Genomic DNA, 15,556 nt, shown 5'->3' on the forward strand with positions numbered 1-15,556 from the left:
CTCTGCTAACTGCCGCCTCGTAAGTAGTGACATCCAACATGCGAACGTCATGCTTGATGTCAGCCCGCAATCCACAAACTGTCTCAACTTGTCTGGTGCACTCAGCAAAAGAGGCACGAAGCGACACCCTCTCTTGAACTGGGTAATGTAATCCACCACATGTTTCTTTACGTAAATCGTCATACATAACTAAGTGTTTTAAAATTAATGCTAACTTAAATCCTTAAAAAAATAAATCATACTATAAACACTTAAAACTTACAGACCGGTAGCGTGGATTTTTGAGCTCGCATAGCAGTAATGACCCCTCCAAGGACCGTGCTTTGATACCAACTGAAACGACCCTAACTCTATAATTAATAAATAAATATGCGGAATTTTTTTATTTTTTTTTTACTTACTAAATAAAATATGTACATATATGCCCATACATATATGCACAGAATAAAAAGATTTAAAAATAAATAAATAAATAAATAACTTAAATAAAAATGCATTCTTTAATAAAATAAATATTTGAGTCTACATTTAATTAAAATACTGTCATGAGAAAATAATTAAAAACTGCATGCACTAAAAATATTTAAAAATAACATTCCAAAACCCAACCACTGAAAATTACTTTAAAATGTAACATACTAAAAATATTCAAAACATGCATAACGACTCAGACATCTATCACGGTCACGGGGTCACTGCATGTCTGTTCATATGTCCTCGCCGTCGGTAGGAGCTACATCCTCCTCTACGTACTCACCTGCACCATACCAGTGTAGTGAGCCTAGAGGCCCAACATGCTAACATAACAAGGGTTTAAAATAATTTAAATCACTTTAATACTAATACATAACATATACATGAATGAGCATGCTTAAAATATCATAAACATAACATAAACTTAAATTAAACTTGAATATCATAATAATACATAAACATTGTTGAGAAAAGTATTTTCTAACATCGCATGGTTGTATCCATAGTGTAAACTTAAATCATACATTAAATACTGATCAGCGTGGAAACCAACGTACGTGGCGGTGACGAATCACCTCTTAAATTGGCAGTAAACTGCCCTTCAATAGTTCACATATGGGGACGAATCCCCCTCAAATCTCAAATTGTCACACTACTTCAACTTCCAACATAAAATATTTTCTTATTGCTCAACCTTAAACATTTAATCGTACATAAAATTATTTCATGAATGCATGTACTTAATTAAAATGTGTGTCCTTCATATATATTTAATTTAATTTCATACTAACATATAAATATTAAAATAACTCCCATGCATAAAATAATTAAATATATATTCAGGACACATGCAAATTTCTCATGGATTGTACTGGACTGCTGGCCTTAACACCCAAGCCCATTTACTTAAATCTGGCCCATTAACACTGAGACTGGCCCAATAACATACTTAAGCCCAATAAAAATTATTCTAAGCCCAATTAAATAATTAAAGCCCATTAAAACATTCTAGGCCCAAAAACAACTTAATCTGGCCCAATAGGCCCGAAAGCCCAAAGACTGGCCCAATGACTTCCATGGGCCCTAAAGCCCATAAAAATTAGTGGGCTCACTTAATTAAATTAATTAAGTCCAAATACTTAAATTTAACCCAAAGTAATTAAATGGAACCCAAAACATTTTATTTCAAATTAAATGGCCCAAAAATCAATTAAATCATAAAATACTTTAAAATTAAAAAGGCTCGAGCCCGGCCCACCAACCCGGACCCGGACCAACTTAACCCGACCCACTACCCTACTGACCCGACCCGGACCACTCAGACCCGGCCCAGACCCGAAACTAGCCCAAAACCTCCTCTCCCTACCCCTTTCTCGGCCAACAGTTTGAGCAGTTCCACGAGATTCGTTCGTGCCATCTGCTCCAGAAACATTTGGCTGTGAAACCACCTCACGAACGTAGTGCACTCAAAGACGTTTCCAAAAAGCTAAAAAACAGCCAAAATGATGGCATAACGAAGGAGAACGGACCTCTGCAAGTCAGCCTATCCTAGACTTGCGTGCAGAACTGAGCAGCGCCGGGACTTTCGATCGTTCTTCCTACTCCGGTCATATTTTTCCGTGAAACCACTTCTCAATCCTAAAAAACATCTAGATGGTTCAAACCCTTCAGGCCTCACCCAAAATAGTGGCCTGGAGAAGGAGAACAAAGTCTTTTCCTCAGAACCCTGAACCTGCGCACCCTTGGACCCAGAACTGATGCAGCTCGACTCCAGCCCTGTTCCAGCCTTAACCATCCAACCAAACCTAGCCTAGGGACCCTAAGACCCCCTCTGAACCATGGACCAGCAGCCATGCACGCCCATAATCATAAAAACATGAGTATGTTAATGAAATCAAAGAACCATGTGCATACCTCTAGAAATCCGATTTGTTTTACTGAAAATTTCAATGAAAAGTTTGATGCCTACACACACACGCATAATAACTGATATGGCATGAAAAATAGAGAAAGAATCATGTCTTGCACCGTAGTTTGAAGAGAAAGGAGTGCGTAGAACGATTCCGGGACGACGGGGCGATGACAACCGACTTGGAAGCTTCAAAATCGAGCTATGGTGTTCTTCGTGGAGGCTGCTAGCCGAAGAAGATGATGAATATGGGGTGGGGTGGCGGCTGATGGAATTAACGTGGGGTTTGGGTAGATTAGGTTTTGTTTTTGTTTTAATTAAAATATAGGTTAATTAAATATAGATAAAAGGTTTTAAATATAAAAATATACAACTTAAACTTTCAAATAAAATTTAAAATCTGATAACTCAATTTAAAATCCCGAAATTACAATTTAAGGGAATTTTAAAAATAATTAAAAGTCATTAAAATGGCTAAATTTGGATAAAAATGGACTCCTAAAATTATATAAAATTAAATACTAAAAATTTTGAGGTAATAAAACTCAAAATAATATTTTTGGGCTCTAAAAATGCTCATGGAATAAATTGGCTAGAAAGTTGTCATCTCGTTCGTCCACGGTCCCGTCTCCGCGATCAAAACAATTAAAATACTAAAAATCGTAAAATCACTAATTATGGGTTAAATGCTTAAAAAATAAATTAAATCATGCACAAATAATTCACATAATTATATAACCCATAAATCACAAATTTAAATAATTAAATATCCTAATTATGCATGCGGATTTACGTATTTAAAATATCGGGTGTTACAAGTAGGTTAGTGGGTCGGGTTAAGTTGGTCCGGGTCCGGGTTCGGTGGGCCGGGCTCGAGTCTTTTTATTTTTAAAGTATTTTATGAATTAATTGGTTTTTGGGCCAATTAATTGGAAATAAAATTATTTGGACTCCCAAATAATTTTATTTGGGTTTTTAAAATTTTAATTAAGTTAGTCCATTAATTTTATGGGCTTTTGAGCCCATAAAAGTTATTGAGCCAGTCTTTGGGCTTTTGGGCCCATTGGGCCAGTTTAAGTTGTTATTGGGTCTAAAATGTTTTATGGGCTTTAAATTAATTTAATTGGGCTTAGAACAATTTTATTGGGCTTAAGTATGTTATTGGGCCAGATTTAAGTAATTGGGCTTGAGTGTTAGGGCCAGCAGTCCAGGACCATCCATGAGAAATTTGCATGTGTCCTGATTATATATTTAATTATTTTTATGCATTGAAGTTATTTTAATATTTATATGTTAGTAAGAAATTAAATTAAATATATATGAAGGACACACAATTTTATTTAAGTACATGCATTCATGAAATAATTTTATGCATAATTAAATGTTTAAGGTTGAGCAATAATGAAATATTTTATGTTGGAAGTTGAAGTAGTGTGACAATTTAAGGGGGATTCGTCCCCATATGTGAACTATTGAAGGGCAGTTTACTGCCAATTTAAGAGGTGATTCGTCACCGCCACGTACGTTGGTTTCCACGCTGATCAGTATTTAATGTATGATTTAAGGTTACACTACGGATACAACCATGCGATGTTAGAAAATTACCTTGCTCAACAATGTTATGTATTATGTATGTCTATGTTATTTAAGTTAATTTATGTTATGTTTAGTTCATGATATTTTTAAGCATGCTCATTCATGTATATGTTATGTTAATATTTAATTGTTTTAAATTATTTTAAACCCTTGTTATGTTAGCATGTCGGGCCTCTAGGCTCACTACACTGGTATGGTGCAGGTGAGTTCGTAGAGGAGGATGTAGCTCCTACCGGCGGCGAGGACCTATGAGCGGACATGCAGTGACCCCGTGACCGTGATAGATGTCTGAGTCACATTGCATGTTTTAGTTATGTCAGCATGTTACACTTTTTAATTATTTTTCAGTGGTTGTGGTTTTGAATATTTTCAGTGGATGCAAATTTTACATTATTTTTCTTATGCAGTATTTTTAATTAAATGTTTGACTCAGATATTTATTTTATTTAAAGAATGAAATTTTTATTTGAGTTATTTAATTATTTAATTATTTTAAATCTTTTTATTCTGTGCATGTATGTATGGGCATATATGTGCATATTTTATTTAGTAAGTATATAAAAAAAAATTTTCCGCATATTTATTTATTTAATAATTATAGAGTTAGGGTCGTTTCACGTGCGCAACAATCACTCATCTGAAGGGGCGAGTGTGCTAATTTTTTAAAAGGTCAGGGTTGAATATGCATATTAAAATTATACAGGGAGAAGTTTGCATTTTCAATATTTCACAGGGTTGATTGGTGCAAATAACTCATTATTTCTGAGAAGTAAAATATATTAATTTTATTTTTCCATTTTGTAAAAGTATCAGCAAAAAGATTATTTATTACACCTTTCATCTTACAATTTATATTTAATTGAAAATATACCTCCTTTAATAAAATATACTTAATTAATTGAATGAAACTCATAATAAAATTACATCAAGTATTATAATCTAAAGTAAAAAATATGGACAAACTATATAAGTTTTAGGAAAGAAAATAAAAAATAAAAGGTTGTGTATCATTATTATGGAAAAACAAAACTATCTGCCCATAGGGGCATATGCGAGTTGGTAAGGCCTGAGGTGACGTGGGAAAAAATTCCCCAGCATTGCGGGTTCGATCCTCGTGTGGAGCATATTCCTTGCTGAAATATTGTGGGGGCTATGCTCTGGGGATTGGGTCATGTGCTCCCTCCTTCAGGTCCCTGCCGCTCGTGCACATCCCTCGATTTACCCTCCGTATGAGCCAATGAACCTCTGACTCATGTGGAATGAGGTCCCCTTCGGGGTCAACCCTTTTTTTTTTTTGAAAACAAAACTATCTAATGATTGTGTTTATATCATATTTAGGGTAACTTCGATCCTATTAATGGGGTATTACTCCATGGGTGGTGTGAAAGTATTTGATTGGTCAAATCATGTGGGCCCCACATAAATCATGTGGGGTCCACATAATTTAGACCAATCACAGCACTCTACAACATTCATGAGATATTACCTCATGGGTAGGTTTAAATTTTCCATATTTAAAATCGTCAATTTGAATTTGGATCAAGTCAACCTAAAGCATCTTAAAACATATATGACAATTGTATCAACTCATTTAGAGGCATATCGAAACAAACTAACCTATCAATATTGCAGGTGTAACTAGGTTAAGTTACTTTTTATCGAGATTTTAATTTTAATTTTTTTTTTTTTATGTATTTTATATGTAGATGATGAAGATGATATAAATATTTGAAGATAAATTTATTGGGTGATATTCAAATATTTTATAAATTATTCATGAAGAAAATGAAAGGTACGAAGAAAAATATGAAAATTCAAATGATAAAATGATTAATGGTTGATGAATTTTGGACAATACATTGATTTTGTTAAACTTTATTAAATTTTAGGTTTTAATTTCTTATGATATCAAATTATCAATAATATTCATGGTTGGATAATTTGGTTAAATGTAAAAAAAAATTAATTTAATTAATATAACCCTATCAAACTTAAAAAAACATGATTATATAAATAATTAATCTATTCTTTAATCAAGCAATAGATTACATATAATCAATTAATCTATTTAATAATAAAAAATACATAATTAATTAATCATTAATCTATACTAATACAATCTATACAATCTAATAATGCACGAACTCTTTAGAATAACCATCTTAGTTAAATTAATGGATGCACAAAAATCTCTCTTACTACTTATAATTACTATCTTTTAATTTTTTTTTTCAATTTAAAAATATAAAAAATATTCATTATTTTTAAATATAATATAAACTATTTATGCCCACGAATTTTCGGTACGGATTACTAGTTTAGATTAATTACTACAGGATATTGTGGGCTTATTATTATTTTTGTTTTGGGTTTTATGGGTTTATGAAATTATGATTACCCATAAGCGTCAAAATTATTTCTAGAAAGAAAATTGAGATAATTTAATCCTCCAACTTTCCAAAAACCTCGAGTTAAGCTCCAGTCGCCGGCTCATGGCGGCGACCACCGTCTCCGTACAATCTCGGTGTTGCTCCGCTCACTTTCAAGCACCGTCGCTCTATTCCTCCACCAGATCTCACCTTCCAATCAGAACCTTCCTGCAATTGCAGCCCCGCCGCCCCGCCGCGACTCTTCTCCTCCTCCTCCAGGTCACATTCTTCCTTGAAGGATGCAGTAGCAACTGAACATCCTATAATGCAACTTATTTAACACCTGAATTTCTTAAAATTGAACAGAAGGGTCGGAATCCAATACACAATAATGGCTTTTGGGGAGTGAGCTCGCGAAGTGGTATGGTGATGGGTGACGATGGAGGTGATTTTGATGAAGATGACGAGGATGATGAAGAAGATGAAGATAGGAGCTTGGATCTCCTGATCAGGTTTGTGGAGAATGTGTTCAAGAAGGTATCGAGGAAAGCACGCAAGGCAGTTAAATCTGTTCTTCCTATTCCCATCTCCACTAAATTGGTAGGACTAATTTCTCTATCAATTGCTTTTTTTTTTTAAGGTCTGTTCCATCTAGTTATCATCCTGAGAAAGGTGGCGTAGTTATGGAGTTGTTATATTTGCCATTTCCATTTCCATTTCCATTTCCATTTCCGATTTGATTTCTTCCGACTTAAATGGTTGAGAGTTTTGGGTATTTACTGTTCTGAAAGCCATCAAATTTTCCACCTGAGAGAGTGCATGACTGATTCTTAATCTCAATGTTTGAACATGCTATCAAGTATCAAGCATTTAGATTCCGAGTGATGTATCCAAGACCTTGAATCAAAAGGTTGGCATCTAGAAATTTCACCTTTTTGTTTTCATGTTTGGAGCTTAGTCAATGAAAACGTTTTGTAAAGCTTGATGTGAATCGTTTCCAATGAACTAGTCACCATTATGGCTGCAAAGCTTGTTTTTAGATTCATGACATCACAAGATTTTACTGGTTCCGCTCCAATTGTTTGTATAGACTTTAGAGTGCTTTTTTAGCCAAGTCGCATGCACTTATACAAGAGGTTTGTTTGCAAAGAAACTGAAACTTTGTGGAAGAAGGAAACGACCAATATTAATCAAGGTTCTATGGAGCTGTGAAACTTGCTATTGCTTTGTTTTATTTGTTTAAAACAACAGCTTTTAATTTTTCTTTGAAAGAGAGCATGCGTTCTTGAAATTGGTTGTTTATTCTTTTGGGATGCAGGTCGGATTTGCTGTTAATGGAACTATAATTCTAACCTTTTTGTGGGTTCTGAAGGCATTCTTGGAGGTAATGGAATTCTTCTCTTGCTTTCAAACTTGTTTTATACAAAGGGAATGTTCTGCACTCTGTCTGTTGGCTCGTTGTCCTTTGTCTGTACGAATCCTTAGCAGGAAACAAAACTTTTGTTATTCATCGTTAGCTTTGATCATTTAGCAGCATGTAAGTTCTTTTCTTTGTTCAGTGATTTTTTGTATTAAACAAAGAATTTTATGGTCTTGTGGCGTTATTTCTAGAAAATTTTTAGTTACTTGTGTATAATTATTGGATTGATTAAGGATGTCAATATCAAAGATTAGTGCGAAACAAATGTTTTAATGTATTCAAAGGTTGGGCAGTAATCAAGGATGATTAACGTGGGAGTTATGCTTTGTCCTTCATAACAAAGTTGAAACTCACGCACTCATCAGTGCATTTATGATATGGGGAAACAGTCTGCAAGGGGAATCTTTTCCTATGACCCTCTTTGATAGAGAACCAACACCAACGTGCATGAACCCAATATCAAACTAGTGATATGAACCCAGACACTCCGGTGGAAACCCAATATTAAATTTGGAACAAAACCTCAAGAACTTAAAGGTAGCTTTGATTGTGTGTTTTGACCCGTTACTTATAAACAAGGTAGAAACCAAAAGAACAAGAAAACGAAACCATAAACCTTAAACCCACAAATAACTTATCTTTGAGAAACCAAGGATGAAAAGTTGACGAACACCACAAAGTTGAAAACTTTGATAAGCGTTGATTTTTAGTGTTTAAAGTTTAAATGAAAATAACAAGCACAATACTCACAATTTGTATGAAAAGATGATTGGCTCTTTTTGATAATGAAAGCTCCTCACCGGGCTGATTGTAGTAGGCGACGACCACTCACGTATCAATTTAACTTTCTTCTCATCAACTTGTATACTCTATGCACCCCCAACAAAACCAAGAAACACAAGTTTGTCAATACAAAAATACACACTTCCTAAGGTGAGGAAATCCAAAAACATGAATCCAGAGTACGATGGAAAGGGTAGGGAGGATTCAGTGATATGGGTTCATAGTATATCGAACTTCTGTCACACAGGTAACAAATGGGATCAGCAATCTCTCATTTGCGAAACATTAAATGTCTATGTAACATCATCTCTTTATAATTATCTACTTCAGAATGATTGTATCCTCGTGGTGTATCCATCCAAACAATATTTTTATCCTTTGGGGCAGGGAGGATTTGTTCGAGAAGACCCCTTTAATTTTTACCAATTTTCGTTTGAGTTGTCGGGGTTAGGATTTTAGTCATGCATGCTCTGCAATATATGGATTTTAGTCATGCATTCCTGTTACAAGAAAAGCAGTTTCCGGCAATGGCTTTCTAAAACATGATTGCACCTACTGATTGGACGCATAACCTACATTCTGTTGGAATATGTACGTATGTACATTATGTGCTTGTTCTCCTTCAGTTATTCTGTTAAGTATGATCGTTTACGAATCATGCTAGTTTTGATACCTCGGATCTCCAATTTGAAGATCCACATTCTTATATTCTTTAGTTTTTTTTTGGGCTCCGTGCAACACCTGATTGTTTCGGTTCCAACATCCCTTTCTCTCTAGGTAATATGCACCCTTGGCAGTGTCGTTTTTACAAGTATTCTGTTGATTCGTGGAATCTGGACCGGGATTTCCTACTTCCAAGAAACCCGCAGTTATAGAGCAGAGGATGATGAGCGTGAAGTTTGGACTGGCACCCAACCTGCCTTTGAATGATCATTTGCACCAATAAGAAAGGTTCAAAAGTCTCTTACTTAAGTGGACAACTGAGACAAAGGCAAACATAGTCTGCAGTTCAAGTGTAAGACTATATGTGAAATTTCTGGTTCGTCCTCTCGTTATATCTCACCCTCATCAAGCTTGCTAGCCCATAAAGTTTAGTATAAGTCAAAACCACACATCTTTGTACTGCTTGTTTCGATTTGTAATGGAAGCAAAACAATAGCTTCTGTGGTCTCCACTTGGAACCCGGGGAAAACAGCAGTCTTTAATGAAAAGGTACACAAGAGAATGTAACTATTGTACTGGAACCAAATATTTATCACAGCATTTTGAATTTCATATATGTTCAGAATATAGATACCAATTGTATGATTGTATCTCCATTATCTTTTAATTTTATCCATTCGTGTGTAATCATCCATTCACCTCGTGTTTCGTAGTATAAACGTTTAAAAGCAAAAATTTATTGCCAAGCGTTTTACTATAATTTTTAGATTTTCCTCACCAGCCTGTGTGAATCAACGAGATTCTCCGAATCATGTATTCAATGGTTCATATCTCAACACATGGACATAATTAATGATATAACTCTTGATTTAAGATTTAAGCATGAGCCGAGCCGAACAGTATCAGGCTCAGGCTCAGGCTCGGCTCATTTGACAGAAATAAGGGCTCGAGCTCGATCCGAGCTTTTATCATAAGGCTCGGGCTCGGCTCGTTTAGTATATATAAAAGCCCGGGCTCGGCTCGTTTATCATATTAAACAAGTCTGGATCGAGTTTGGCTCGTTTTCAGGCTCATTAAGCAGGCTCGTCAGAAAGCTCGTTTTTAGGCTCGTTAGTGAGCTCGTTTTCGGGCTCGTTAACCAAGTCCCGTTAGCAGGCTCATTAAAGAAGCTCAGGCTCGTTAAGCAGGCTTGTTAGCGAGATCGCTTTCAGGTTCGTTTTCTGGCTCGTGAGACATATAACCTAGCTCGAGTTTGATTTTTTTTCGATTATAATTTTTCGATCAAATTGACTATAACTTAATTTATAAGCTTACCATGATCTAAATCTTCAACCTCCAACACAACCCAATTCGAAAAATTCACCAATTTCATTTATCAAAGTTTTTGATCTTTATGAATTTACAACATTATTACTAACTGCTCAAGTCATGATATATCTTGAAATATCCGAATTTATTATAGATCAAATTCTAGATGTAAATTTCAACCACAATCCTTCGACTGCTTTCAATATGTACAAGTTCAATGTGCACTATCATATGCTATATAGTACACAATTATATTCATCATTCCAAAACTTTCATCACATAATCAAATAATTAATAAACTCAAAATTCAAGCTTCGTTATTCTTTATATCTTTCAAATAAAATCTGAAGCTCCCAACTAAAAATCCTAAACACAAGTTTCGAGTACTTACCCTTGAAAAAATCAAAACTGGCAATGCTTATTTCACAAATATATAAAACTTTATTGTGTAGCTTAATTATTATAATATATATTTTTTAGATTTAAAAAAAATGTATATATATTTTAATTTTTTTTAAAAAAACCATCACACTATTATTTTTTATAATGAGATACAAGCATTACTTGTGATACGATTTGTCCGTATATGAAATATTTTATTTAATGATATTATATAACTTTATTAAAATGTTGTGCATATTTAGATACATTGAGTTAACAAGTTTTAACTCAACAAATTTAATTTAGATAATTTCACTTCTTCTTTTAACTAATTTTTTTTAATATCATTCATCTATCAAATATAGTTTTAATTCTCGTAAGACATTTTAAATAAAATTGTTATTTCGGTTATTTGAAAATGTATTGATTGAATTGTCATCATTAGTAATATTGCACATATAAATATTTTATTTATTGTGTTTTTAAGAAAATTTTAATACAATGATTTTAAAGTTAAAATAAAAAATACAAATTGCGGCTACATCCTATATATTGTAAATTCATCTTTATTTCAACAAAGTATTATGTTCTAATCATGTCATTTGCATTAATATTAATATTTTTTATTTATCCACTCAAACTCAAACTAGATAAAACCACATAAATTAAATGAACATATTTGCGAGCCTCCGAAATGAGCCAAGCCCAAGCTGGAGCTCGCGAGCCTCCTAAACGAGCCGAGCTCGAGCCCATACTAGCGAGCCTCTTAAACGAGCCGAGTCCGAGCTCGGGCTCCCAAGCCTATTAAAAAACATGTTCGCGAGCTCACGAGCCAAACATCCTTAAGCTCAAGCTCAGCTCGTGAAAATTGTCGAGCTCTAAATCAAGCTCAGGCTCGACTCGATAAGCTTATCGAACGAGCTTGAACGAGCTTTCTATCGAGCCGAGCTCCGAATAGCTCGCGAACCGTTCGGTTCGTTTACATTCCTAGATTTAAGGTATCGTTTGGTAGGTATGATGTGATAAATAATACATAGATAAATAATATAATTTAATAAAAAATAAATAAAAAATGATAGTAAATATAAGTATTTGATTTCATTGATGAATTATAATTTATTTGATTTGATTGATTAAATTTTATGTAAAAATAATAAATTATTATTTTGTCTTTTTAACAATAAATAAAATATGAATAATATTATTTATAAGGGGTAATATAGTAATTTAAAATTTAATAATTTGACTGATGTAAGATAAATAATTAATGACTTGATTGATGTAAAATAAATAATTAATAGATGAATAAATAATATGACAAGAAAAACGTGAGATTGAATAAGATAAATTATACGTAGATTACTAATATATGCTACCAAACGGAGGATATTACTCAAAGTAGATTGAATTCTACCCTAATTTGGACAGAATCGGATTTTACAACAAAAAAAACACATGAATGATCGTTTTTAGTGAATGATAAATATCTAATAAAAACATATTCATTTATTTAATTTAGTTTTTATTTTATAAAATTTGACCATCATCAGAATAAACGGATAAGGATGACCAATTGATTTAGAAATTTTCTTCGTACCTATCTGTTTGGAAAAACAAAATCTTATAGATACAACAAAATTTATATAACAAATTTTACAACAAACAAAAATTCAATATAAAAATTTAATTTATCAAAATATCACACTATATTTAATTATTCTGAGTATTGAATTTTTAATATACATAAAACATAGTACCGATTCAAATTAAAGACCATGGAGTGAGTTACCCATACCAATTACAAAATCATGATTTATTAAAAAAAAAATTGAAAAAAGTTGTTTCAGACATTAATATTAGAGCGGTCAGACGGACCAACCCATAGCGAGACGAACCGACTCACCAAAAACCCACCGTTTGGCTGGTCGAGGGCGATCCGGCCCACCATCCTGACGGACGGGAAATCCTCAACCCAACCCAACTCAACCAAGGTGAATTGCGGGTTAGGCGGGCCGACCCACGAGTTGACTCATTATAAATAAAAATAAAAATCATTATAATTAATTATAAATTTTATTTCATAAATAAATATTAATAGAAACATATTAATAAAATTTTTAATTATTGATTTCACACGTATAAATTTTATATAAAATAATTGATACAATAGAAATCACAACTATCACTATAGAAGTACAAAGATAAAAAAAATAATTTCAGGCACGCCGCGGGTTGGCCCGCCTTTAGTTGGATTGAAAAAAATTTCAACTCAACTAAATTGTGTGGCGGGGCGTGTTAGGCCCGCCGACGGCTCTAATTGGTAGTGTTTGGAAGAGCTTCTAAAAAACAATTATCAGTTTTTCCTTAATTTTTTTTCGAAATTTTGTAAAATTTTGTTAAAAAAAACTAATAAGTACTTCATAGAAGCTCTCTTAAACACTACCATTACATTTCACTCGTACAAATGCAATATATATATAAACAAATCATAAATTAGCGATACAAGTTTTTACTCGTATGTATTCGTTCGATTAAGATGGAAACAAGAAGCATTCAAAGCTCCGATTTGATTGAACGAAGAACTAATCTCAAAATATATAGTGTTGAAAATATTTCAAAACCCCATTAATATGAATATTCATTTATGCATAGAACTAATCTCAAAATATATACATATCTCCTAAATCGAAATAATTTGGAGTTTTTTTTATATTTAATTTAAAAAAAAACCTGCTAATAGCGCGCTGCTTAAACATGGGGGTCTTGCAAGTCCCCCATGTGCATTCCTTTTCTTTTTTTTTTTTTTTTAAAAAATTAATTATTTAATTAATAATATTTTATAAAAATAGTATTTATTTAGTATTAATATAATAATTTTTTCCCAAAAATATAAAGTTTAATTTTAATTTTTGAATTTGATGACTACGTTGAAAAATTTTAAAAAAAAAGCAAAACAAAAATATACAATTAAAAAAATTAGATTGATCAAATAAATTTATTTTGATCAAATATATTTATAAAAACATTAGTTAACTTAAATAACATATTTTCATAAAATTTATTTTATATTATATTTTTTAAATATAAATTTTATTTTTAATTTAAATTTTAGTTAGCATAGTCATATATTTATTTTAATTCGTTTGGATTTGTGAAGGTTCCTCGGTTCTCTGGATAAACCTAAAAGAGTTAATTCAGATCTATTCGGGCTGAATTGATGCAAAAATGCTAGGTTTTCGTCCTTGAATACTATCTATATATAATTATTGTTTTTTTAAATATATCTGATCAAAATAAATTTATTTAATCAATCTAATTTTTTTAACCGTAAATTTTTTTGGTTTTTTTTTAAAATTTTTCAACGTGGTCACCAAATTTGAAAATAAAAATAAAAATTTAGATTTTTGAAAAAAAATAAACATACTAATACTAAATAAATAATACTTTTATAAAATATTATTAATTACATAATTAATTTTTAAAAAAATTTCCTCTCAAAAAAATTTTTAAAAAAATTGTTAACTAATGATTTTATAAATATAGCTGATTAAAATAAATTTATTTAATCAATTTAATTTTTTTAACTATAATTTTTTTGTTTTTTGTTTTTAAAATTTTTTTAAAGTAGTCATCAAATTAAAAAATTAAAATTAAAATTTATATTTTTGGGAAAAAAATTATTATACTAATACTAAATAAATACTACTTTTATAAAATATTATTAATTAAATAATTAATTTTAAAAAAAAAAGAAAAAAAATGCACATGGGGGACTTGCAAGTCCCCCATGTTTGAGCAGTGCTCACAGCAGCGGGCAGTATATTTGCAAACGCTTCTGCTTTAAATTACTTTTGTAATTTAATTTTTTTTTAAATTAAATATAAAAAAAACCCAAATAATTTGACATGAAATGAAGCAAATTTAGTAGTGTTGAAAATATTTCAAAACCCCATTAAATGAATATTCATTATTTATGCATAGAACTAATCTCAATATATATCCTAAATCTGGAAATAATTTGACATGAAATGAAACAAATTTGCTAGTGTTGAAAATATTTCAAAACCCCATTATATGAACATTCATTTATGCATAGAACTAATCTCAAAATATATACATACCTCCTAAATCGAAATAATTTGACATGAAATGAAACAAATTTAGTAGTTTTGAAAATATTTCAAAACCCCATTAAATGAATATTCATTATTTATGCATAGAACTAATCTCAATATATATATATATATATATATATATATATATATCTCCTAAATCTGGAAATAATTTGACATGAAATGAAACAAATTTGCTAGTGTTGAAAATATTCAAAACCCCATTAAATTATGAATACTCATTTATGCATAAAATCCACGCACAATCATTAATGGCCACAAAATTTAAGGCCGTTAATTTCACCATGCATTAATTATTGTTCGGAAACCTTTGGAATTCTTTCCAGTCTGTTGCAACTCAAACCCTCTTATGGTAATCGTCCTCTGACTTTATTGCAAATTATTCGTAAAATACAAATGAGATTTAATTTGTTTTATAAAGAAATTCACCCATTGTTACCTAAATATACCCCCAAGTATTCAAAGTCTTTGGTCTTCTTATCTTAATTATTATGCACATGACATAAACACACCCACACAC

General features: G+C 31.8%; 1 protein-coding gene across 1 annotated transcript; it reads left to right on the forward strand.

The window, feature by feature from the left end:
* Nucleotides 1-6,404: 6,404 nt before the first annotated feature.
* Nucleotides 6,405-9,908, forward strand: LOC140865916 (uncharacterized). The gene is made up of 4 exons (XM_073270757.1): nt 6,405-6,627; nt 6,715-6,948; nt 7,667-7,732; nt 9,329-9,908. Exons 1-4 carry the CDS (start codon nt 6,472-6,474, stop codon nt 9,479-9,481), a joined length of 609 nt encoding a protein of 202 aa, XP_073126858.1. The 5' UTR covers nt 6,405-6,471; the 3' UTR covers nt 9,482-9,908.
* Nucleotides 9,909-15,556: the final 5,648 nt, after the last annotated feature.

This window comes from Henckelia pumila, chromosome 4 (genome assembly GCF_033568475.1).
Source record: "Henckelia pumila isolate YLH828 chromosome 4, ASM3356847v2, whole genome shotgun sequence".
NCBI classification, from domain to species: Eukaryota; Viridiplantae; Streptophyta; class Magnoliopsida; order Lamiales; family Gesneriaceae; genus Henckelia; species Henckelia pumila.

Coding starts and splice junctions, on each gene's coding strand:
- LOC140865916 (XM_073270757.1), top strand. CDS start 6,472: ATGGCGGCGACCACCGTCTCCGTACAATCTCGGTGTTGCTCCGCTCAC. Junction 6,949..7,666: donor TTCCCATCTCCACTAAATTG/GTAGGACTAATT, acceptor TTTGGGATGCAG/GTCGGATTTGCTGTTAATGG. Junction 7,733..9,328: donor TTCTGAAGGCATTCTTGGAG/GTAATGGAATTC, acceptor CTTTCTCTCTAG/GTAATATGCACCCTTGGCAG.